This window comes from Ascaphus truei, chromosome 18, assembly GCF_040206685.1.
Source record: "Ascaphus truei isolate aAscTru1 chromosome 18, aAscTru1.hap1, whole genome shotgun sequence".
NCBI classification, from domain to species: Eukaryota; Metazoa; Chordata; class Amphibia; order Anura; family Ascaphidae; genus Ascaphus; species Ascaphus truei.
In genome coordinates, this window is record NC_134500.1 from 30,982,735 (window position 1) to 31,008,751 (window position 26,017).

General features: G+C 44.7%; 1 protein-coding gene across 2 annotated transcripts in view; it reads right to left on the reverse strand.

Moving 5' to 3' along the window:
* Nucleotides 1-26,017, reverse strand: part of LOC142469115 (uncharacterized) — a 151,965-nt gene that overhangs the window by 78,269 nt on the left and 47,679 nt on the right. For both annotated transcript variants that reach the window (XM_075576038.1, XM_075576037.1), the window contains 3 exons: nucleotides 3,042-3,238; nucleotides 747-950; nucleotides 428-551 (listed from right to left, as the gene is read on the reverse strand). In XM_075576038.1, the coding sequence (XP_075432153.1) occupies nucleotides 428-551; nucleotides 747-950; nucleotides 3,042-3,116 (403 nt within the window). In that variant the 5' untranslated portion in view covers nucleotides 3,117-3,238. The remainder of the gene's footprint in view (nucleotides 1-427; nucleotides 552-746; nucleotides 951-3,041; nucleotides 3,239-26,017) is intronic.

The following is a 26,017-nucleotide window of genomic DNA, read 5'->3' on the forward strand; positions in this document are numbered from 1 at the left end:
TCCAAAAGGGTCCGGAAACGGCAACAGCAAAAAGGGCACGATGGAGAAACGAGCTTGCTTACAGGGTGAACTACAATAAACAGGCAGTGAGGAACAGGAAGGGGAAGTTTATAAAAGGCTGGCTGAAGATGAGGGACAGAGCTGAGCATTAAACAATCATTGTCCGCAGGAGGATCCTTAGAGAGACAGCAACACAGTATGAGCAGCCCCGGTGGCAGGCAGGTAGAACTCCAGCATTGGAGCGCAGAGATCAGGATTCAAAACCTGCCAGAGACATCCCTGACACCGTTTGCCCTACTTTGCAGTTTGTTCCTTGTTCTAGACATAAACCTCACAATAAACAAAACAAAGTGTAGCTTAAGCTCCTGTTTGCTGTATTCAAACATGTCTGACATCTCTATTAGAATAACAGAAAAACTCCTCTTACCCAGTGAGCTGAAGGTCGGGTGACTCTCCCTCATGACGTCCTCGTAAAGCTCATTGTGTCCTCCTAAATACTCCCACTCCTCCATGGAGAAATAGACAGCAAAATCATCACACTTTATAGGTACCTGAAACACAGAGATTCACCTACTTAATATCCAAACATAACAATTGCTCCTGTAAGAATCTTTAACATATGGAAAGACAGGTGAGCATGGCAGAGAGGAAAATACAGATACTGTACATAGAACAAAGGTTTCTCAAGAAAAGGCTGAAAGAACAAATACATTTGGTAACATTTAACACTGTCCAGCAGCTCTCACCTCTCCGGTCAGCAGGTGAATGATCTTGTTGGTGTGTTCCAGGATCTTCTCAGTCATCAGCTTCTTGTCATTATTTCTCTCATGTACCGGTGAGTTAATTGAATGCTCCATGATGGGTTTCATGGACCTGCCGAATCCTTCTGGTGTACAGGAAATGCTGCTGTCTGTGACATGCTCACCGTGCTTCTTCACAACAATATAATCCTACATATTGAGAAAGTATTAAATATCAGTGTGCAGAGCAAGAGACAAACATTGATATGTCTCATGTCCCTGCAGATTTGTTGTTTTGCAGCGAGAGGTCATATCTCTTGTTAACAGCACTATACTCAAGTAATCTATTCAGTAGCCTCCTCACCAATTCTGTCAATAATTCAGAGTTAGGATTTTGATTTAAATTCTAGAGGATATAGGAAGCCAGTGGAGGGATTTGCATAGTGGAGCAGTAAGATACTATAGATGAGTCTTGCAGCAGCATTGTGGATGGATTGGAGTTTAGATGAGGGGAATGCTGACTAGGAGAACGAGGGGAAATGCAGACTAGGAGAATGAGGGGAAATGCAGACTAGGAGAACGAAAGGAATGCTGACTAGAAGAACCAGAGGAATGCCGACTAGGAGAACCAGAGGAATGCCGACAATGAGAACGAGAGGAATGCTGACTAGGAGAACGAGAGGAATGCTGACTAGGAGAATAAGAGGAATGCTGACTAGGAGAACGAGAGGAATGCTGACTAGGAGAACGAGAGGAATGCTGACTAGGAGAACCAGAGGAATGCTGACTAGGAGAACCAGAGGAATACTGACCAGGAGAACGAAGGGAATGCTGACTAGGAGAACGAAGGGAATGCTGACTTGGAGAATGTTGCAGTAGTGACGGCAGGACAAAATTAATAAGTGAATTAGGATTTTAGTTGCATCATGAGTGAGAAAAGAGCGTATTCTTGCAATATTTCTGAGGTGGAGGTGGCAAGACTTAATGAGGAATAGAATGAGAGGGTGGAAGGAGAAGGCAGAGTCAAAGACAACCACTAGTCAGTGGTTTTGGGTGCTGAAGAGGTAGTGTTATTATTAAGCGAGGGAGAGTATGGGTGTAGGGATGACAGTGAAAGGGGGAACGATTAGTATTCTATTTTGGGCATATTAAGCTTCAAGAAACAAATGGGACATCAAGGAGATTGTGGAGAAACTGTTAGTGGCAATGAGAATGAGAGGACAGAGTTATTATAACAAAAAAAATAGGTTTTCTAGGCAAAGGAAAGGGCAGTGTTATAGGAGAAGAGTATGAATTTATAGTGGAGAAAAATCGGCTTTGAAGAGTGATTTCTCCAGTAGTGCGCATCAGTGAGTGAGTACTTTTCAAAGTAGCAAGTCACATTTGTGTGCCATGGTTGTGGCTTGAATTGTTAGGGGACAAAATGTGGTTGCAGGAGCTCAGGATCTATTTTGTCAAAGGCTGATGAAAGTGTACGGTTATATAGAGAGGATTCCAGGTCAGGAAATGAAAAGTTAGTGATCGGAGTGAGAAGAGGTTGTAAAGATGTGGATTATTAGAGTGATCTAGAGCATGTAGATTCTGTATGTATATGTGGAATTAGGTGATGTGGATGTTGCAGGGGATAGAGTGAGGCTAAAGATTAGGGAAAGGAGTGTTAGAGGAGTTTGAGACTAAGCACAAGTGAAAGGAGTGTTAGAGGAGTTTGAGACTAAGAACAAGCGGGAGAAAACATGGTGAAGTGAGTGATCATTGCCATGATTAGGAGGGTTGTCAACTGGGAGAGACCAAAGGGGGAGGTAAAGGAAAGCAATAGGGAGGCCGATATGACATTGGGATTGCCAATAGGTATGTAAAAGACTCCCAAGATAATGGTAAGTGTGTCAGAAGAGAGGAAGTAAGGTCGCAAAGTTATCAAGTAAAAAATTATGTAGCACAGACACCACACATACATTCTAGAATATATGTATAATATATGAAATGTCTCCCAGAACTTCCTCTGCACAAACATCTTCTTGAACCAAAGTACATCCAATTACTGGGCCCATCCTCTCTGCCAAAGTACATCCTTCTCAGCCCTATCTGAATTTGTGGTCTCCTGCTGCCCAAGCATGTCATTAGGTGGCCCTCGGCTACCCATATGACCAAACATCTTGGCTGCTCCTGGGTTCTTGCTTTGTCTAATTATATCTGTCTCTCGGACATTGCTTCTCAAGTACTTCCCATATTAACACTGCAGGTCCATGTTGTAGTAAAGCAGATAAGAGTGGTGTCATTATGACATTGTCCTGCAGCCCTCACCTCTCCAGTCAGGAGGTAGATGATTTCCATAATGTGATTCAAGATCCTTCCAGTCATCTTTTTCTCGTCCATCATCAGTAAATAAGTCAGATAATCCTAGAATAGTCTCTAGTTCTTGTGGAAGATTTTTTTTTACCACTTAGTGACCTCTGTAGTTAGTGATATATAACGTACTTGTCCTTCACAGAAATATCATCCTACAAATGGGGAGAGAAAGAGGGCTGTATATGTAACCTTGCTGAGAAAGAAAAGGATACAATGAAATACGTGTCTCTCCTGTCTGTGTCACCATTTGTTGGGAGAGACAGATGTGACACAGAAGTTACCCACAGTCCCTCACATCTACAAAAGGAGAGTGAGGGATGTATATGTCACAATGCGTGTGACTGAGATCTGACTGCACTTCTCCCATCTGATCCCAGTATTACAATGTCATCTTAATCTCAGTGTGCGCATATTTATGTATATGTATGAATAAAAAAATAATGCAAACAGAGCACCAGGGATCAATAAGCAATAACAAATATATTCATAGTTGAAAATAAAAAAAAACTAAATATTTATATAGAACACTACATCATAAACGTACAATACAGTAAAAGATAATAAAAGAACATCCAACAAGTTGCACAGGGAACATGGGAATGATGGCTGCTGGCATTGTTGCTGATACACGTGTTAATCTCCGGAGAGGATTGCTGCCAGAGTATGGTAAGATTCTGTCCCAGGAATAACCTGGCTTCTGACTGCTACGATGGATGGTACGTTACGTGACCTTACATGACCTCTACCCGTTTCGCATGGAGCACGCTTCATGAGGGGGTGCTGTTTGAGAGTCAGAGCCTCACATTAATTACCCCATTCGACCAATCAACACCGGCCATAATTAACAATCCAGAGCAGATGATAGAATTCCTTAAACACGTACATACAATAATAAATTGTCACAGGACAATTACACAGAGAATAATGGTGCAAACATGGATACACTCATCTAACCAATTATATTAATATATTTTTGATTAGATATAATAGTTTGTGTAACCAAGTGATAAATTAATATTTACTATAAATATATATTGATATAAATTAGAAAGTAGCTAAGTACCCAATGTTTTGTCTTATCTTACCGAGTATACTGTAATGCCAATCTAACAAAATCTAAAATATCATAAATATTACCTAGATTGCTTTAGATGATATCGAAAAATATGACAAAAATAAAATGATAAATGTGAAAAATATACATAAATATATATTGAATAAGTGTCTACATAAATATAAATTAGATCTCTCAACTGTATTGTATCCCTTATATTGTGTCAATATGTTTCTAAATATCTAGTCATGCATTGGATTGCACCAACATCAATTTCAAAATAGGGATTACGTCATTTATTCAACATAACCATAATTATAAACATATATCCAATAAGTAAAAACAAAAAATTCAACAATGTAAAACCCAAATGATAGAAAATGGCAGATCACATTTATTTTTAAAAAAGGTGTCAATTCGATATTGTAACGTTGCTGACTGCAACTAGGATATGGACCCGCAGGGCAGAGGTAGTGAGCGAGACACCGACCTTGGCCTGGGAACTGTCACGCTGTGCTCACCACAAACAAGGTGGGACCACGGTGCTGAGGTGGGAAGGGATATTACGCCACCCACAGCCACGGTGGCGCATCTGGAGTGTAGAGTAAGTCGGAATAGTCGGGTTGGGGTTGGAGAGGTGCGGGTCGTCGTTATACTTGCTGGGGTCAGAGGAGGAGGTACGGAACGTTGCAGGTACTATTAGCCGGGTCTGGGATTGGAGAGAGTAGAGTTGTTGTGGTCCGTTTGCCGAGGTCAGGGTAGGAGAGAGCAGAATGGTCTTTTGTCCGGATGCCGAGGTCAGGTTTGGATAAGAGCGGATGGTCGTGGAAAGTCGGGTCGGAATACAGGAAGAAGCAGCACGGCAAGACAGGACAAGACTGTGGAGGCAGAGAAGAAGTGAGTTTAACGCAACTAGAACTATACTCAGCCAAAGTGCTAGTGGCACAGACTACGCAGTCTGTAGGTAAGAGCGTCCAATAGGAAAACTGCAGCGTGGAGGTGGGCAAAGCGAGGCTGCGATAAGTGGCAGGGTAACAAGGCTCAGATGAGCTCCCTGGGATCGAGCCTGTGTGTACTGCGTGTGCATCCATGCTCGTGCGTGCCTGAGTTGCCGTGCCCGTCCTCGCGAAGGGATGGCTTTAAGGGGTTGGAGTGGGTGCGCGCACGTGCCTGAAACGCGATGGCCGCCGGAGGGATTGGCGGAGGCAGGAGCGGGTGTCGGGAAAGTGCTGACCACCGGAGCGGGTGAGCATGGAGCGCACAGAGGGCGACGTGGCTCCCTGAACCTTACAGTACCCCCCTCTTAAGAAGCGACCTCCGGGCAATTCCAAGCTGGCTTGTTGGGATGCTTCTGATGAAAAGCCTGTATGACTGTGGGGGCGTGAAGCTGGTTGTGGAGAACCCAAGACCGTTCTTCTGGTCCATAGTCCTTCCAGTGGACTACGTACTGTAGCATCCCTCTAGAGATCCTGGAATCCACAATGGTTTGGACCTCGTAGTCCTGTTGTACATCTATGAGTAGTGGAGGAGGTTGTGAGGTGCTATCAGGGAATTGAGGGCTCTGGAAGGTGGGTTTCAGCAGTGAAACATGAAAAACTGAGGAAATCTTCATTGAGGGTGGAAGACGAAGCCGGTATGTCCTGGGTTGATCCTTTGTATCACGGGATACGGACCGAGGAACCTGGGTGCTGGCTTAGGCGAAGCCACCTTGAGGTAGATGTTTTTTGAAGACAACCATACCCTGTCTCCCGGGCTGAACTCTTGGATCTTTTGACAGAGTCGGTCTGCTTCGATCTTTTGCCTACTGGTTGCGATTCTCATATTCCCCTGAATCTTCTTTCATAAATCCTGAAGGAAGCGAATTTGATAATTCACAGCTGGTACCTCGGAGGAAGAAGAGGCCAATGGGAGTCAGAAAGGGTGGAATTCATAATTGATAAAGAATGGTGACTCTTGGGTGGACTCACTGCGTAGACAGTTGTGAGCAAATTCGGCCCATGGTAGGTCAGCCCTGTTGTCCTGGGAGTCTGAAATAAAACAACGCAGATACTGTACCAGAGTTTGATTTGTTCTTTCCGTCTGCCCATTTGTTTGTGGATGGTATCCTGATGAAAAGTGTAACGAGATGCCCAGCCTTTGAGAGAAAGCACACCAGAACCTGGAGATAAATTGTGACCCTCTGTCAGAGACTATAGTCTGAGGAACCCCATGTAGACGGAAGATCTCGTGAACAAAGATATCTGTGAGCTTGGGGGAGCTAGGAAGTCCTTTCAAAGAAATAAAATGTGTCTGTTTCAAGAAACGATAGACGATGACGAGAATAGTGTTCATCTCTTTGGAAGGAGGTAGATCTACAATGAAATCTATAGATAAATGGTTCCGAGGGCGGTCCAGAATCGGAAGTGGTTGTAGGAGTCCAGGGGTCTGCTCCGCGGTATCTTGTGGGCACACGTAGCACATGCTTGAACTAACTCCTTAATGTCTGCTTGCATACCTGGCCACCAAAAGGTTCGCTGTGCGAGGTCGATGGTCCTACAAATGCCTGGGTGTCCAGATGATTTAGCAGAATGACACCACTCCAGGACCCTTTTTTGGTATAGAGGTGCAGTGAAGTGGCGACCCTCCGGAACTTTGAGACCATCTGGGATATGGGATTGATCCCGGCGAATCTTGTCCATAACATCAAAGAAGTTAGCAGAGATTATACTATATATATATATATATATATATATATATATATATATATATATATATATATATATATATATATATATATGTATCACAACAAAACAAAAAATTAAGGAGCGCCTATTATTACAACCTGCCTAACTGTGAGCAAGTTAGCTACTGTGTTGAGACAACCTATGGGGTGGCCAGAGGGGGTATTAATAATAAAATGGATCCTATGTTATAGGGGTGACACAGTTTAAGTAAAATTAACTTTAATAAAAACTACTATAAAAAATGTAAAATTAAAAAAAAAAAATATTTATAAAAAATACATAAAAATTATTGAAAAAACACCAAAACCTTAAAAAACATAGAGTCCAGTTCCAATAAAGTGCATCCAGGTAATGGCAGCCCGTTTAAAAGGGATCACAACTCCCTTGTAGATACCTATGAAAGAAAAAGAGAAAAAAACAGGCGCACACCTAGTGCATTAAAGTAAAACAAACAATTTATGGAACATTAAAAAAGACAAATGCCCATATTGCAACCTTGAATTGATAGAATATATCTTTGAAATACATTTATTATATTCATTTTAGTTGGAGGTTGTATAGTAAGAACTGTTCTATTATAATAAGTTAAACAATACATTAACTAAAATGATGCAAAATTGTGAGGAGCGGTTAGCTAGAAGGAATAAACTTGCAAACATTGTAAATGAAGACACCACTGGCATTGTAGAGAGTAATATAGATCTCAAAAATAATTTTCAAGAGTTGGAAAATTACACGAAAGATGAAACAAGGAACTGGTTAGACTTACTTTCTCTGCAGAACTATATAGACATCAAGTTAGTCCCAAGGGGTTTGCGAATAACAAAAAAACCTACATTTGAGGCACCTGAAACATTTACTAAAGAATGGAATGCCATTTTGGAAACATGTTCAGTGTCACTTATTAACCTCTTAATCTCTTACAGAAAAGAAAGATTGGAGAAAGTAGGGAAAGAGATAGCCCGAGTACAAGAAACTATTAAATCATTTGAAGGAACAGAGGAATTCGTCCGTTTGGATGAAACAGTACACAAAAGGGTGTTGTCATTTGAGAAAGAAATCATAGAGAGAAAAACCAATAAACTTAAACGTGATAAGGATGATTACGCAAATGATAGAGTTAGAAATTGGAGAAGGAAGGGTGACTCTTTCCAACATCGGAGATATGGGAGATCTAATTCAGGGTACAGACAAGAAAATAGAGATTCTAAACCTAATAAAAAACCCATATCTAATGAGAAAGAAAAAAAATGAAATTATCACTTTAATTAAAGAAGCTAGAATGGATAGAAAAGAGAAGGAATATCACAAGGTCCCTTCTACTACTTCCTCTGCAAGTTGTTCCACCTCCAATCGGTACTCTGTGTTGGGGGACGGTTGTGAAGACAATGGGGATTCCCATGAACAAATTGCAGTGGAACATAGAGAAGGGGCAAGATCAAAAACTATTACTAAAGGGTCAAACTCACCTACCAAATCTAACAAATCCACCTCTTTTTTAGAACAGAGAGAAACGGAAAAGAGATATCCACTATGGGAGAAACAGAACCAACAACAACCCCGGAGAAAAAGAGATTCAGGGGAGTCAGAGGAGGAGCAAAAAAGCAAGGACAGAAGAAAATAAAGATGATGGTAGATACACCACATGAATATGGTATTTACAATCTGTCATCACATACACTCACTTCACATCACATATCCTTGTTAGCTAAAGGTCTTTCATATGCACCTAACAGCACACCCAATCGGTTCGACCTGTTCGTGGACCTGAATAGATACATCCGTAAGTTAACCCTGATGCGACACTTCACCCTAAAGGGGGATGATAATTCGGGATCTGTATTTAATACACAAGAAAGAGAATGTATAAATGCTCTGACTTCATTTCTGATGGAATCAGACCAAATAGGGAATGGACACAATAACACTCAAAATTCTGGTGTTACTGATATACTTATGGGTCCATCCATAAAAAGAACAATACTAGACAATCAGGACTTAAGTAATAATTCACTTCTGGATATTACTATACATGAGGATGTTTTTAATCCACTACTAGATTCCAATTCAAGCCCAATTGAAGCAGATCAGGGCATTCTATTGAGTTGTAAACCATCACCATTTGTCCCAAAATCGACATATTTCCCTTATCAATCTAAGGGTAATTTTATTGAAACTTTTTATACAGTGGTCTTGAGAGACCTAGAACAGTTGTGTCTTAACAATGTGGAACTGAAATTTAACAATCTCACTAAAGAAGAAAATCAAGCTCTAATGAATATAAAAAACAACAATGATTTAATTGTTCGGCAAGCAGACAAGGGGGGGGCGATTGTCCTGCAGGATCGGGCGGATTATCTCTGTGAGGCCCATCGCCTCCTCCTTGACACCACATCATATCAAATTCTTACTGAGGATCCATCTGAAGGTTATCAGTTGGAGTTCCGGGGTCTCCTCCAATGTGCATTCTCTGAGGGAATTATTTCGAAATTAGAGCACAGGTTTTTATATATTAAACACCCTAGAACCCCCATTTTCTATCACATTCCTAAATTGCACAAAGATATAGTTAAACCACCAGGGAGGCCTATTGTGTCGGGGATTGGCTCGATGACGTCCAACGTGTCCCAGTATGTGGATTACTATCTACAGCCTTATGTCATCAAATTGCGCTCGTACATACGGGACACGTTGCATGTCATTGACTCCATCTCTGACATTAAGTGGAAGGATACCTATCACTGGGTCACTTGTGATGTATCTTCACTCTACACCTGTATTGAACACTTAAAGGGTATCCAGGCAATTAGTCACTTTTTACAATTAGATCCTAGTTTGCACCCTTCACAACGGTCTTTCCTTTTAGCATGTATCCAATTTATGTTGAATCATAACTATTTTCTTTTTGGAAATACATATTATCTGCAAATCTGTGGAACGGCCATGGGGGCCAAATTTGCTCCCAGCTATGCTAACCTCTATATGGGACTGTGGGAGAATACCCATGTGTGGGGGGATGCTGTGCTGGGGGCGGGTTTGGTTTTCTATGGCCGCTTCATAGATGATATCCTTATTATTTGGGATGGTGAGAGGGGCACCTTGGAGGGGATTTTGGAATCCTTCAATGATAACCAAATGGGGTTGAAATTCACATACAATATTCACCCGGATACCACAATATTTCTAGATCTAGAGTTATTTGTGGGTCCTCAGAATGCTATTCAGACCAAAACGCATTTTAAAACTGTGGCTGCAAACAGCTACCTACAGTATGGTAGCAATCATTACAAAAAATGGTTAGATAATGTTCCAAAGAGTCAGTTCCACAGATTAAGACGCAACTGTTCTTTGGACAAAGATTTCTATGCCCAGGGCACAGATCTTTCATCTAAGTTTCAGGAGAAAGGCTACGATATGGCAATTGTTAATAAATCTTTTTTAGATGCCAGCTTACTGGATCGTGCAACTTTGTTGGAAAAATCAAAAAGAAAAACAAAAAATAAAAATGAGGTTAAATCCCATGGATCAGGGCCTAAATTTATTACACAATTTAACCAGTCTGCCATACAGATTAAAAAAATAATGAATGACCATTGGAATATTCTGGTCAGCGATCCAGAAATTGGTCATCTTTTGCCTAAACATGCTCCTGTTATCTTTAGGAAAGCGAGGAGTATCAAAACCATAATTGCTCCTAGCAAATTAAAAACATCTAAGGTAGTGAATAATTTGAAAATGGATGGTTCTGTCCCTATTAGGGTTAAGGGGAACTTTGGATGCGGGAGAAGCAGATGCCTAACGTGCAAACATTTGATCAAAACAAATAAATTTAAATCCTACTCTAATGGCACCTCACATGATATAGCAGAGTACATTAATTGTCTCAGTGAATACGTCATCTACTTGATATCATGTGAGTGTGGTCTACAATATGTAGGCCGCACATCAAGAGCTTTAAGCACGAGGTTCTTAGAACATCGAAGAAACATAATAAATGGGTGTCAAACACACAACCTCTCCCGCCATTATTGTAATGAACACTCAAAAGATCCTAGGTCCCTACGAGTTATGGGCATTGAATTTATCCCTCCCACCTATATGGGTGGGGATCGTTTCAAAAGACTGTGTATGAGGGAGACTTACTGGATGTATATTTTGGATACATTGCATCCAAAGGGACATAATGATCACATTGACATTAGCACTATAGTGTGATCACTCAAAGTGGGTGATCCTTCGGAGGTCTGGTTTGAGTGCTCTGGTAGCACTCCCTCTGAACTACAGTGACATGTCAGATCTTTATATTTATTGTCCAATAAAATTAATCTTGTTCACTGTATATTATATTGCATCACATTATTGATGTGTCTATTCAGGTCCAGGAACTGGTCTTGCTGTTTCACTTTATTATTTTACTAGTTCACACACATAAATAATATTTTATTTACATACATACACAAATAACAAGAATTTATAGTTATTATTCATACACTTATTTAATAGTTACATTCACATACATATATTTCACATTTGCATATTCAACACGGTTATTTCACATTTATACTTATTATACACTATTATTATTATAGTCATTATACATTTACACTTACATAAGGTAACATATTAGATATTATACATATAATTATACACTTATAATTCTACATATCGTTTTGATATTTCTTCTGTCCTTGGTAAGTAACAACTATTGCTGTACCTCTGATTCAAATAGTGATCTATTTTTGCATTGATAATTCAATTACAGGTATGGATGTGATTTTCACTGTGGTTGGATTTAACCTGCAATGGAATAATTATTGTTTGCCATGTTAAATGATATGTTGGGAAAACTAGGTATTTCAATACTCACTGTTACTATCCTTTTCCAACTCTTGAGAATTTGAGTAATTAGATTTAAATTTTGTGGTAATTTATCATCAATTAATTTAAGTTACAAACTATATGCCTAAACATTCTATCTAGCTATCACAATTGTCATCTAAGTCCTATTACAACCATCAATTTGAATTCTATCCTAATTCTATCCTAAATTTATTCCTTAGTTTGTGATAAACCATTTAAGTAAATTATATACATATACAAATGAGCTATGTTTCATCTCTTGCAAAAGTAGTGGTGTCTTTATAATCATTCCATAAGAATTAAGGCAATAAGGTAATTTTAGACCTATGGAGTGAATCAAATCATGTAATTAACGATTTAATTGTTATTCTAATTATGTATGCAAATTGACCTTGCTATAAGTACTGTGGGGTCACAGCCAATGGGCATCCCCTGAAGAAGTCATCTTCGATGACGAAACGCGTTGGGCGTGGCTAAGACGGAGGAGGCACTTTCCCACTGAATACAGCTATCACGGACTACTTGGATTGCAGTGTGAGAGCGGCGAGCCAGACAACAAAAGCGGACACATCCTTCCCACTCCTGGTAGTGCAGCAGCCAGACGCAAGCAAGCTAGGGCACAGGCTGTGGTTCCTGTGGTTCCCGGAGGGATTTCCTTTTGCGGGGCACACGACCGGGAGGACGTCACTTCCGGTGAAGGAGACTGAGCCACACGTGTAGGACAGGTCTCCATTGCTGATCCGGACGCTATTGCTGGCATATGAGAGCCAATCTCATAACTGCTTTATTTTACCGTTTGACTTGTGAGTGGGCATTTGTCTTTTTTAATGTTCCATAAATTGTTTGTTTTACTTTAATGCACTAGGTGTGCGCCTGTTTTTTTCTCTTTTTCTTTCATAGATATATATATGTATATATATTTAGAAGGGAGCACTGTCTCCAACAGATCTTCGGACTTCTCCTCAGCGAGGAACTGTCGTGAGAAAGTGTCCGCTTTGAGATTCTTGGATCCCGGGACAAGGGGAGATGATGTAATTAAAACGGGAGAAGAGCGACCAGCGCACTTATTGGGCTCCTAGGCGACGAGCGCCTTCTATATAAAGGAGGTGCTTATGGTCGGTTAATATAGTAATGGGATTTTCCGTACCATCCAAGAGGTGTCGCCATTCTTCAAGGGCCAGCTTGATTGCCAGTAGTTCCCGGTTCCCTACATCATAGTTTCGCTCCGCTGAAGAAAAAATTTCTGAAAAAAATGCGCACAGATGCAGTCTTGGCAATGGAAATTTTCTTTGAGATAAGATGGCCCCGGCCCCAATGTCAGATGCATCTACCTCCAGTGTAAAGGGTAATTTGGGGTCAGGGTGGATGAGGATAGGAGCGGACACAAGGGCTTTCTTCAGATGGTCAAAGGCTAGGATTGCAGCTGTGGACCACCAGGTGAGATCTACGCCTTTCTTGGTTAAGGCCGTGATGAGAGATACTGTAGAAGAAAACCCTCGGATAAATCTGCGATAATAGTTTGCGAAGCCTAAGAAGCGTTGGATACCTTTGAGAGTGGTTGGATGGGGCCATTCTAGGATAGCCTTGAGTTTATCAGGATCCATCGAAAAGCCGGAATCGGAAATGATATATCCTAAGAATGCCGTGGAGGTCTGATGGAATTGACATTTCTCTAATTTGGCAAATAGGTGATTCTCTCGGAGGCGTAACAGTACCTGTTTAACGTGGGTGACATGTTTTGGGTAGACTTGGAAAAGATCAAAATGTCATCCAGATAGAAGATTAGAAATTTGTTGAGGATGTCCTGGAATATTTAATTGACGAAGTTTTGAAATACCGCCGGAGCATTGCAAAGACCAAAGGGCATGACTAGATATTCATAATGGCCATCCCGGGTATTGAATGCCGTTTTCCATTCATCCCCTTGGCGTATTCTCACCAAATTGTAGGCACCCCGCAAGTCCAATTTACTGAAGATAGTTGACCCGTGTAGACGGTCGAAGAGTTCTGTGATCAAGGGCAATGGGTAGTGATTTTTATAGTAATCTTATTGAGACCCATATAATCAATGCACGGTCAGAGAGACCCGTCCATCTTTTTGATGAAAAAGAATCCGGCTCCCGCTGGGGAAGATTTCCGAATAAATCCCTTCTCAAGGTTCTCTTGGATGTACTCGCTCATAGCCTTGGTCTCCGGAAGGGAGAGTGTGTAAGAACTTCCTCTAGGAAGTACCGAGCAAGGCAACAGGTCGATCGGACAATCGAAGGGGCGATGTGGAGGTAGCACTTCAGAGCATACTTTATCGAACACATCACGAAATTCTTCGTACACCTCTGACAGAGAGTTTGTGCCGTGCACAAGCCCCCAACCTTGTGAACAGGCGTAAGACAGGATTCCGCACAACGGGTGGGCTTTTTATTGGTCCAATCCATGCGAGGATTATGGCGTTTGGAGCCACGGAAGACCCAAAATTACCTCAACCGCAGGGGTGTGAATCACATCGAGGTGAATCTCCTCCTAATGGTCTTCTCCCATATGCAAGCGGAAGGGGACGGTCTGTAGGGAGATAAAGGCTAGTTGTAGCAGCCTTCCGTCGATGGCCTCCAACCCCACCTGTAGCTTCTTGCGGGTGAGTGGAATGTGATCTGTTCTGCGAAGGTCTGATCGATAAAGTTACCTCCGCTTCCGGAAACCACAAAAGCCATCGCAGTGACGTGAAAATTCTCCCCGGACAGGACCACTGGTATCATAATCCAGGTTGGCAGACTCTCTTTGGTGATAGGGGAGATGGACAGCATTCCCAACAAGACTCCCCGGGATCTCATTGGGAATCGGCTTTTCCCGGCTTGTGGGGACACACGAGCACTTGATGGCCGGAATTGTCACAGTAGAGACAAGGGTCAGCGCTGCAGCGACGTTGCTTCTCAGATGAGGATAACCGGTAACCCCCTAGTTGCATGGGTTCCGGAGCATCAGCAAAGAAAAACTACTGGGGTGAGGAAGTGAGAAGGAGATCTCGGTCTCCGCTGTTGACGACGGGAACGTTCAGACCTCCTTTCCTGCAGGCCTTGGTCCACCCGAATACAGACTGCAATAAGCTCCTCCAGATCAGTGGTGCATTCCTGGGCTGCACCACAAACAAGGTGGGACCACGGTGCTGAGGTGGGAAAAGATATTACGCCACCCACAGTCAAGGGGCGCGTCTGGAGTGTTGAGTAAGTCGGAATAGCCGGGTCGGGGTTGGAGGTACGGGTCGTCGTTATACTTGCCGGAGTCAGAGATGGAGAGGTACATAACATTGCAGGCACTATTAGCCGGTTCCGGGATTGGAGAGAGTAGAGTTGTCGTGTCCGTTTGCCGAGCTCAGGGTAGGAGAGAGCAGAATGGTCGTTTGCCCGGATGCCGAGGTCAGGTTTGGAGAACAGTGGATGGTCGTGGAAAGTCAGGTTGGTACACAGGAAGAAGCAGCAAGGCAAGACAGGACAAGACTGTGGAGGCAGAGAAGGTGAGTTCAACGCAACTAGAACTATGCTCAGCCAAAAAGCTAGTGGCACAGCTGAGCATATGTAGGTGAGAGAGTCCAATAGGAAAACTGCAGCATGGAGGTGTGTGCACAGCGAGGCTGCGATAGGAGGCAGGGTAACAAGGCTCAGGTGAGCTCCCTGGGATGGAGCCTGTGAGTACTGTGTGTGCGCCTGCACACGTGAGTTGCGCGTACCCCCGTCCTCACGAAGGGACGGCTTTAAGGGGCTGGAGTGGGTGCACGCCTGAAGCGTGATAGCCGCCTGAGAGATCGGCGGGACCCGCGGAGTTAGGAGTGGGTGTCGGGAGAGTGCTGACCACTGGAGCGGGTGAGCGGGGAGCACGCAGAGGCTCCCCCAACCTTACAGTAACTGAGGCCTGTGATGCAGGGGTAGTCAAGTCTGGTTCCAGGGTCAAGGCAGGTGGCAGGTATGTGGGGAATGAGGGAGTGTGTCATGGATAAGTGAGTCCCTGGTCGCCAGCAGCTTCTTGGTGATATCCAATCTCTGCAGCAACACTCGTGGCCATAGGTAGGGTAGAGTGAGGGGAGGGGGGGAAAGAGAAAAAGAGGGAGGACTGATGGTGTAGTAAGCTCAAATAAACTTTAATATACCACACATGAATAAGAGTTCCCCCGAGTGGGTACTCACAATTTAGTACTGACACTCAGGGCACATAGAAGTTTCTTTAACACTGTAACTGCTGCCCGTGAGTCCACGATGCCTGCGTCCTCCGTCTGTGATCCCCGAAAGTGGCCAGTGGGATTTTCACGTAGCTGACTGCACGGCGTCTGACATCACTGTTGCCCTGTCTGGAGAGTCCTCCTTCCTCCTTCTCCACTGCATGCGCACTGTCGATGCGCGATCAGTCTACCCTCCCAGATCCATTCCCAGGCTCCGCCCCCGCTCCAAAGATGGACATGCGCGGTGCGCGAGTGGTGCGCGATCGAGTCGCCATCCCTTGACGTCAGTGATGCGCGAAAGACAGGCTTCCCCTGGACCCGCCTCCAGGCTTCATTCCCGTTTGAATGATGGGCATGCGCAGTGCGTGAGAGGCGCGTGATCAGATTGCCACCCCGTTGGTGACACGCGCGGGGCGTTGGAGAAGCGCGCAGGAGCTAGCTCCGCCGCTATTCATAATCAGGCTGCACAATAGGGCACACCTGCGCGACCCAGCAGCCTATCAGAACGTCTTCTCTGGTTCCGCCCCACTTCCCATTGGAGGAAAGCTCCTTAAATACCTGCTCAACCCAGACTATCATCGCTGAGCATAACCTTGTGTGACGCCGTGCCTTGCTGCATTCTGTTCCTGCCTTGTGCCTTGCCTGCCTTGTTCCTGATCTCCTTGCTGCCTGGCCCTGCTTAGTTCACTGGACTCCTCATCTCTCCAATTCTGACCTGGTTACGTACGACCATCCTGCTCTCTCCAATCCTGACCTTGGAAAATTACCCCAAAGATCCACTACTCTCCAATCCTGACCTTGGCAAAGTACTCCAACGATCCGCTACTCTCCAATCCAGACCTGGCAAGTATAACGTTTATTCTACCTTCCATACTCCTGACCCAGCTTGCAAGACTAATCTACATCCTAAGCGCACCCGCGTGGCTGTAGGTTGGCGTTTCTCAATTCCCTACCTTAGCACTGCTGTCGCGCTTCGTTTGTGATGAGCTACGCGTTACACTGTTACGGGTAGGAGAGTGCACACTGGACACGGGAACCGCGGAGACCGACGGAGATCGCACACTGCCCGCGCGCCGCGCATGAGAACCACCGCTGCGATGCCCTTCTTGAGAGACACTGGATCCTGACAGACAGGTGAGGGTTAAGGGGACAGAACCGCCAGAATGGCGAATCCTCACACATGGTTGTCATACCATGAGAGGGAGGAGAGTGATGGACAAGGATAACCAGGCTTCATAATAAAGGTTAAGCCCTCTGGTTGCCCTTAGGTCCCGTGGGACCCTGGCAGCTAACCATCACCATAAGCCAGGGCCAGGTATATGTACATGTATAGTTAAAGTGACCCCTGCTTTTCCACTTTCCCTGTTCCCTTTACCCCAGATTCATGAAACTTGCTGTGTGTAAGTTTTAGGTGGGATATTTGGGTAAGAATGCAATTATTGTGTTTGCAGGAGTTCGGGGTCCAAAGCTACTTCATTCTATCCGACGTGCAAGCACTATTTGCTGGTACTCGAGTAGAATTGCACTGAGGCTGTCCAGCGTCCCCCAGACTCCTGACTTTCGAGCCCCGATATCCAAGTCCTAAGTCCTTTTCAGTCATGAGTCTCCCCAATGTCCCTGATGTACTGCTGCGGCCGAGTTTATTCGAGCATTTGCCCGTTCTCGGCCGCAGCAGTAACCTGGCGCGCGCCGGAGGGTGCCGGGCGCGCGCCGAAGCCTCGGAGGAGAGGCCCGCCGATCGGGGCTTCCCCCTCTCCTCACCGGGTCCGCCGGGTCCCCCGGAACATCCCGCCGCCGTCCTCACATCCGCGCGACACCAGGGCACGCGTACAGGCGGCACAGGCACCCGATGACGCGTGACCGCGCATCGGTGATGCGCGGCACGCTGAGGGAGTGCGGCTCGCAAGCCGGGACATATCCCGGCTTGCGGAATGAGCCGTACTCGAATAAAGTGTGCCGCCTGTGTATTAAAGTATATTTTGTTAGGTTTGATACATTTCTCATAAGGCTCTATGCAGCTTTCCCGGGCAACAAGTTAAGCTGCCAGCAAGTCTGCATAGATTCCATAGTTCAAAGGGGAGAGGATGTCCAGAGGTGTGAAAACGTTTGGTGAGCGAGGAAAGGGCGAATGGCCAGGTCCGAACTACAAAGTGCACCATGCAGGGACACCTTTTGTAGTTTCCAGACTTGGTGGAGCTGGCCCTGCAGGTGGCAATGAGTTAGCCAGGGAGGATGCAGCCATAGAGTCTGCTCTCCTTTAGGCTAAAATCATATTTCCCGCTCATCCGGCTTTTCGAGCCTGCTGGGCACGCCTACTACTCTGACATCAGCCGGGGTCGAGCCCCTCTTTCTACTGGCTGACGGGGAGGAATTCCTACGCTCTGATTGGCTGCGCCTTCCCCTTCCGTTCTGGGGATAGCCCAGCGGAGAGAATTTAAGGTGCTGACCAAGAGAGGGAGCAAGTTGATCCAAGCCAACCAACGAGGTGAGTCAATGAAGCTAAGGCAGGTTTTCAAAGTTGCTCTGTTCTAAATAACAGAGCGACCGGCTTCGTTTGGAAGAGAGGTGTAGATACAGTGCTCAGACAAACATATCTCCTATAAGGAGTAATAATGAGAAGGGGGACTTCCTATAGTATTCCTATTATATATATTAGTGTATAGATGTGTGAGACCGCATCACCAAATTTTATGAAAGTGATGTAGAGTGAGAGGTGCTCTGGAGGATATTGTTATGATTTTAACAGTGTTGATCAGAAAGGTGATCAGAAAGATTCCTCCTCTATTGAGCACTCAGTCCTGAGGTGGTCTGAAAATGGACTAAAAATAAGCCCTGTAGATAATACTACACATTACTGGTAAGTTGCCCAGAATCACCGCGGAAATCAAAAATAAAATTTTATTAATTCTACATAGAAGGCTAAAAACACATATACATTATTAAAAATCCCCATGCAAATGTGGCAATTGAGTACAGAATCCCTTAATAGAGAAATATAGTAAACTAGCTGAGAGACCCGGCGTTGCCCGGGATATAATTTTGGGGGGGCGTACGACAGGGTTAGGCTTCCCCCCCCCCCCCTTGACAGCTAGGTGGGTGACTGAGTTGACTGAGTGTGTGGGTGACTGGGTGGGTGTGTGACACTTGACTGAGTGGGTGGGTGACTGAGTGGGTGGGTGACTTTGGGTCGGTTTGACTTTGGGTCGGTGGGTGGGTGACTTTGGGTCGGTGGGTGGGTGACTTTGGGTCGGTTTGACTTTGGGTCGGTGGGTGTGTGACTTTGGGTCGGTGGGTGTGTGACTTTGGGTCGGTGGGTGGGTGACTTTGGGTCGGTTTGACTTTGGGTCAGTGGGTGGGTGACTTTGGGTCAGTGGGTGACTTTGGGTCGGTGGTTGGGTGGGTGAGTTGGGTCGGTGGGTGGGTGAGTGGGAGACTGACTGGGTGGGTGAGTGGGAGACTGACTGGGTGGGTGAGTGGGAGACTGACTGGGTGGGTGAATGGGTGACTGGGTGGGTGGGTGACTGACTGGGTGGGTGAGTGACTGACTGGGTGGGTGAGTGGGTGACTGGGTGGGTGAGTGGGTGACTGACTGGGTGGGTGAGTGGGTGACTGACTGGGTGGGTGAGTGGGTGACTGACTGGGTGGGTGAGTGGGTGACTGACTGGGTGGGTGAGTGGGTGACTGACTGGGTGGGTGAGTGGGTGACTGGGTGGGTGAGTGGGTGACTGACTGACTGAATGGGTGGGTGACTGGGTGACTGACTGAATGGGTGACTGACTGAATGGGTGACTGGGTGACTGAATGGGTGGGTAACTGAGTGGGTGACTGAGTGGGTGGGTGACTGAGTGGGTGGGTGACTGGGTGAAAGTGGGTGACTGGGTGAAAGTGACTGGGTGGGTGACTGGGTGGGTGACTGAGTGGGTGACTGAGTGAGTGGGTGACTGAGTGAGTGGGTGACTGAGTGAGTGGGTGACTGAGTGGGTGGGTGACTGAGTGGGTGGGTGGGTGACTGGGTGAAAGTGGGTGACTGGGTGAAAGTGACTGGGTGGGTGACTGGGTGGGTGTGTGGGTGACTGAGTGGGTGACTGGGTGGGTGTGTGGGTGGGTGACTGAGTGGGTGACTGAGTGAGTGGGTGGGTGACTGAGTGAGTGGGTGGGTGACTGAGTGGGTGGGTGACTGAGTGAGTGGGTGGGTGACTAAGTGATTTTTTGGGTGACTAAGTGAGTGGGTGGGTGGGTTACTGAGTGGGTGGGTGACTGAGTGGGTGGGTGACTGAGTGGGTGGGTGACTGAGTGAGTGACTGAGTGGGTGACTGAGTGAGTGACTGAGTGGGTGACTGAGTGGGTGAAAGTGACTGGGTGGGTGTGTGGGTGACTGGGTGACAGTGCGTGGGTGGGAGACGGTGTGTGACTTACCTTGACCCCGTGGCATCTGGCTGGGGCAGGAGGTGAGTTCGGGAAGCTGGGGGGGGGCAAGAGTGGCAGGTGTCCCGCGCCGCGCTTCCCCTCTCCGGTAGCGGCGCACGTGAGGGGGAGTCCCGCGCCGCGCTTCCCCTCTCCGGTAGCGGCGCACGTGAGGGGGAGTCCCGCGCCGCGCTTCCCCTCTCCGGTAGCGGCGCACGTGATGGGGAGTCCCGCGCCGCTTCCCCTCTCCAGTAGCGGCGCACGTGATGGGGAGTCCCGCGACGCTTCCCCTCTCCGGTATCGGCGCACGTGATGGGGAGTCCCGCGCCGCTTCCCCTCTCCGGTAGCGGCGCACGTGAGGGGGAGAGCAGGAGGGCCGCGCCGTGAGGGGGGAAGAGCCTGGAGTTTGCTGCTGAGCAGCAGGGCCGCGCTTCCTCCGCGGCGCACGGTGAGGGTGATGGTGCGGCTGGGGATGTTGCGGAGCGTGGGGATTTGGGTGAGGTGGGGAGGGGGGAGAGAGTGAGGGGCACCGGGAGAGTGAGGGGCACCGGGAGAGGAGGGGCACCGGGAGAGGAGGGGGGGGGGTGGAAGGTGAGCTGCGGTCCAACTGACGGGGGAGAGTGTGTGTCCCTGTGTGTGTGTGTCCCTGTGTGTGTGTGTCCCTGTGTGTCCTTTGGCCCGTCACTCCGCCTCAGGCCAATGAGAGGTGTGCGGGGGCGGACCAAGGGACCAATGAGATTTCCCCTAGGGACACCGGACATCCAGGCAGGCAGGCTGGCATGCATGCATGCAGGCAGGCAGGCAAACATACAGTGCTTTCACTAATATAGTATAAGATGTATATCTCTATATACTCATATGACATCCAAATGTGTACTACTAATAAGGTATGGCTACGAGCGTTTAGGTTATAGTATATATAAATCCTAATGGATGTGGCTAGTGTGGTACAGTAACAATAGATCTGTAGATAAAAATTGGAGCCTAATCGTGCTTATGAATAGGTGGTAAGTCAGGGAAGTAGGGTAGAGATAGAACCCAAATGTAGCACTCAGGTTCACGCTCTGTGTGATGAGTGAATGATTTAAAACATAACTTTATTAAAGTACCAATGAATTAAAATGATGGGTATTAAGAACAGACGACCTGAAGGTATTCTGACCTTCGATACTTGAACCGTATAGGTTCAGGGTCTATGATAACTGTGTGTACCTTAATATTCAGGTTACACACTAAACACCATTCCTTGTAAGGATCTGATGTGAGTCAATTCTTACAGGGTAGCTCTAGGATAGGTATTGGGGTGCAATAAACTAAAGCAAAGTATATGAACCGAACGTGATGTATAATCGTAGTGGGTAAACTGTGATTAAATGAAATCTAGGCAGTTCCGATATACCCTGTGTCTAAGTACATTGATTCTGAAGTCAGTAGGATATTGAGTCGTGTTGACCTAAGGTAACCTCCTTCTGTGTGCGGTAGTAGGGAGGATATGACCTCTGATAACCTTTGACATAAATGAAAGAGCTATTTGCACAGTGTGCATAGCGACACAGAATGTACTTATATATCAGAGAGTCACTAGACCGCGTGGTAAGTACATACAATAATAGAGTAGTAGTATTGGTTCATAAGTATAAAACACCCAATTGTTGGCAGCCTAAGTAATGCTCTCAGCTCACTCCTACTGTGATGAGGATAATACAGTGTGTATTACATTGTGTCACTTAACCCCTGTAACCTGTGGGTTAATGTTAACAGATACCCAATGTGGAGGTATATATGAACTGGGTCATGTAGTTATACCCTTTATGATAGTACTGCTCAGGGGGATCGTGACACACCAATATACATGGTATATTGCAAGCGGCTTGATCTCACACGTGCACGCGCAAGGGTCTGATTCCCTCCGCATCCATAGTCTCTAACCGCGAGTTAGATGCGGCTCCCTGCCTGCACGATACATACAGGCTTTCAGAGTGCTCCGACGGACACTGTGAGCCTCGTTAAAATTCAACACAGGCAACTGTTGCTCTATGTGGCTTAACTATACAGTCTAAGTTCCCCGTTTACTGCTGTTACTCAGGGATCCCCTGACAGCAGCTATATGGTGATACTTTACTCCCTATATAAAGTCTGTTCCATTCAGCCCACCTACATGTATATTGGTGTGTCACGATCCCCCTGAGCAGTACTATCATAAAGGGTATAACTACATGACCCAGTTCATATACTGTATACCTCCACATTGGGTATCTGTTAACATTAACCCACAGGTTACAGGGGTTAAGTGACACAATGTAATACACACTGTATTATCCTCATCACAGTAGGAGTGAGCTGAGAGCATTACTTAGGCTGCCAACAATTGGGTGTTTTATACTTATGAACCAATACTACTACTCTATTATTGTATGTACTTACCACGCGGTCTAGTGACTCTCTGATATATAAGTACATTCTGTGTCTCTATGCACACTGTGCAAATAGCTCTTTCATTTATGTCAAAGGTTATCAGAGGTCATATCCTCCCTACTACCGCACACAGAAGGAGGTTACCTTAGGTCAACCCGACTCAATATCCTACTGACTTCAGAATCAATGTACTTAGACACAGGGTATATCGAAACTGCCTAGATTTCATTTAATCACAGTTTACCCACTACGATTATACATCACGTTCGGTTCATATACTTTGCTTTAGTTTATTGCACCCCAATACCTACCCTAGAGCTACCCTGTAAGAATTGACTCACATCAGATCCTTACAAGGAATGGTGTTTAGTGTGTAACCTGAATATTAAGGTACACACAGTTATCATAGACCCTGAACCTATACGGTTCAAGTATCGAAGGTCAGAATACCTTCAGGTCGTCTGTTCTTAATACCCATCATTTTAATTCATTGGTACTTTAATAAAGTTATGTTTTAAATCATTCACTCATCACACAGAGCGTGAACCTGAGTGCTACATTTGGGTTCTATCTCTACCCTACTTCCCTCTATACATATACCCTAAGCACCGTTCACTTATTACTTGTTGAGGCAGTAGCAGGGGCTTCCCTATCAGTTTACTAGGTGGTAAGTCAGACAGACCATAGATGGCAAAATTGATGATTGATGAAACCTATGTGGTGAAACGCGTAGAGTGACGTTTTCCTGAGCCGGCCGGAACCCCAGGAAGTGGACGCAGCGTATGACATCACTTCCGGTTTACTGGAACGCATCGGTGGAACGCACGCCACGGCAGAGGGGAAGCGGAGCTACTATCCATCCGGCCACTGAGATCCATTGCGATCGAAATGCTTGTTTTTAACTGAAACCATGTCCTTGGGAGCCCATATATCCGGGGGAAATATTGATTACTGGATCTCCTGATCGCTCTGTGACATCTATAGCATCCAAAAGATACCTTAACGTGCCTCAAAATTCCTCACGTTTGTGAGTATTTAATAGAGAGACAAGTCATCTTATTCTGACCTTAATTTAAACAATATTGCACTATCATTTGCTAGTAGCATACAAAAATAGAAAACTTTAATCCTAAAACATTAACAGAATTACATATTTACTTGCAACATCGTGTGATGCCACACACATGCGCATAGAGAAGTGCGTCCTCACGGGCGTGCACTCCTGGATTTTGAGTTCAAAAATAAAAAAAACTTTAATCAACAACCAAAAAACAAAGAACATTTAACCCAAGAATCGCCAAAAAATTATATTAAAAATTAAAAAGATATGAATATATAATAACATACAAACATTTACTTAAACCGTATATATAATGATAACAATATACAACAAACCACATTTGGGATACCTGAAACATGGCAAATTGCCATGTCCGACAAACCCAAAGAAAAAATAAGGAACTCAAACAAAAAATGGAAAATGGACAATAACAAAACATATACTAAAAAAGAATAATATTTATATAAACATAAAGAACATTATATAATTAGGAATCCATAATGAATGATGATCATAGAACAGAAATTTTGCTATCTTGTTTTATATAGTTAATTTTGGTTAAAGACCAATAATTGGTCTATAATAAAAAATAATGTAATGTTAATTAATTTAATTATGGCAGCTTTCTATGGCCAGGATGGGTAATAAACAAAAATTCAATATTGATCACTACGTTTAGTTATCAAAAAGAGGCCATAGATATTGAAATACTAATTCCAATATGCTCCTTTCAAAATGTGAAGAGTCACGTACACAAAACCCCAAGTTGCACAGAATGGGTATATGGTAAGAAGGTATATGGCAAAAACAATAATTGACCAATTAAATTGAATTTGGAACTCTGAAACATGTGAGATCAGGTAACCGTAGGCTCGCAGTGGGAAGCTAAGAGGATCACAGGAAATGACCCAGATCCCAGTCAGGATTTAAACCTCGTGGGACCTGTGTCCCCAAGGTGAAAATCCAATAGACCTCCCGCTGATCGAGCCTCCTGGTACAGTCACCTCCCCTAACAAAAGGAGCAACATACTCAATACCAGTAAACATAACATATTTGATGTCTCCCTTTTCACAATTAACAAAATGTTTAGGGACCAGATGATTTAAGTCCTTTGTCTTAATAAGTCTCACATGTTCCATAATTCTCAACTTCAAACACCTAGTGGTGCAATCCACATAATGTTTGCCACAACCACAGGTAAGTAAGTATATTACAAAGGAAGTGATACAGTTAATAAAGTGGTGATTTTTTAACAAAATTAACTATATAACAAGATAGAAAAATGTCTGTTCTGTGATCGTCATTCATTATGGATTCCTAATTATATAATGTTATTTATATAAACATTATTCTTTTTTTAGTATTATTTGTTTTGTTATTGTCCATTTTCCCTTTTTTGTTTGATGAGTTCCCTATTTTATCTTTGGGTTTATCTAACTTGGCAATTTGCCATGTTTCAGTTATTCCAAATGTGGTTTGTTGTACATTGTTATCAATATATATATATATATATATATATATATATATATATATACACGTTTTAAGTAAATGCCTGTATGTTATGTGGCAGGACGGCCTCGCGGCAGGGTCAGTAAGACGCTAGACACAATATGAAACTTTAAACTGTAGTGGTTTATTAGCCACAACCAACTAAAGTCTGGGTGCACTGACCCTTTAAGAAAACCAAATCATAGAAAACAAATTCCTATTTACGTTAGAGAAACCAACTCAACTTCTTGAGCCCTTTCTAACAGGGCGGCCAGCTAATCTGGTTATGCCCAAAACATGTGCTCCACAAACAAAGTATAATACAAAAGTCTTATCTGTATTGCAGCTCCAACATCAAACAGGAACGCCGGTTCCGGGGAGCAGGCTGTGTCCAGATCGCAGAAGTCTTTATCCTGGGTTGGGGTCCCAGCAGCAGAGCTCCTCGCAGGGCTGGGTGACCAGAGCAACAGGCAGGGGCTTCCTAGCCGGGAAAAGTCTCTACCCTCCTGGGGAAAAACTAGCTCAGTTTGTGAAGGCTACTTCCTGCCTTTTAAACCCTCAGTCTCTCCAGAGTCCTTCCTGCTTAATAGGCTGCAGGTGCATGTCTCTCCAGGAGTAGTTTAACAGTTCGTATGCTGGAAGCACCTATATACTCCTCACTCCAGCATACTATGTTAGTGACTGTCACAGTTATTAGACATTCATATTGTAACAGGGGACTT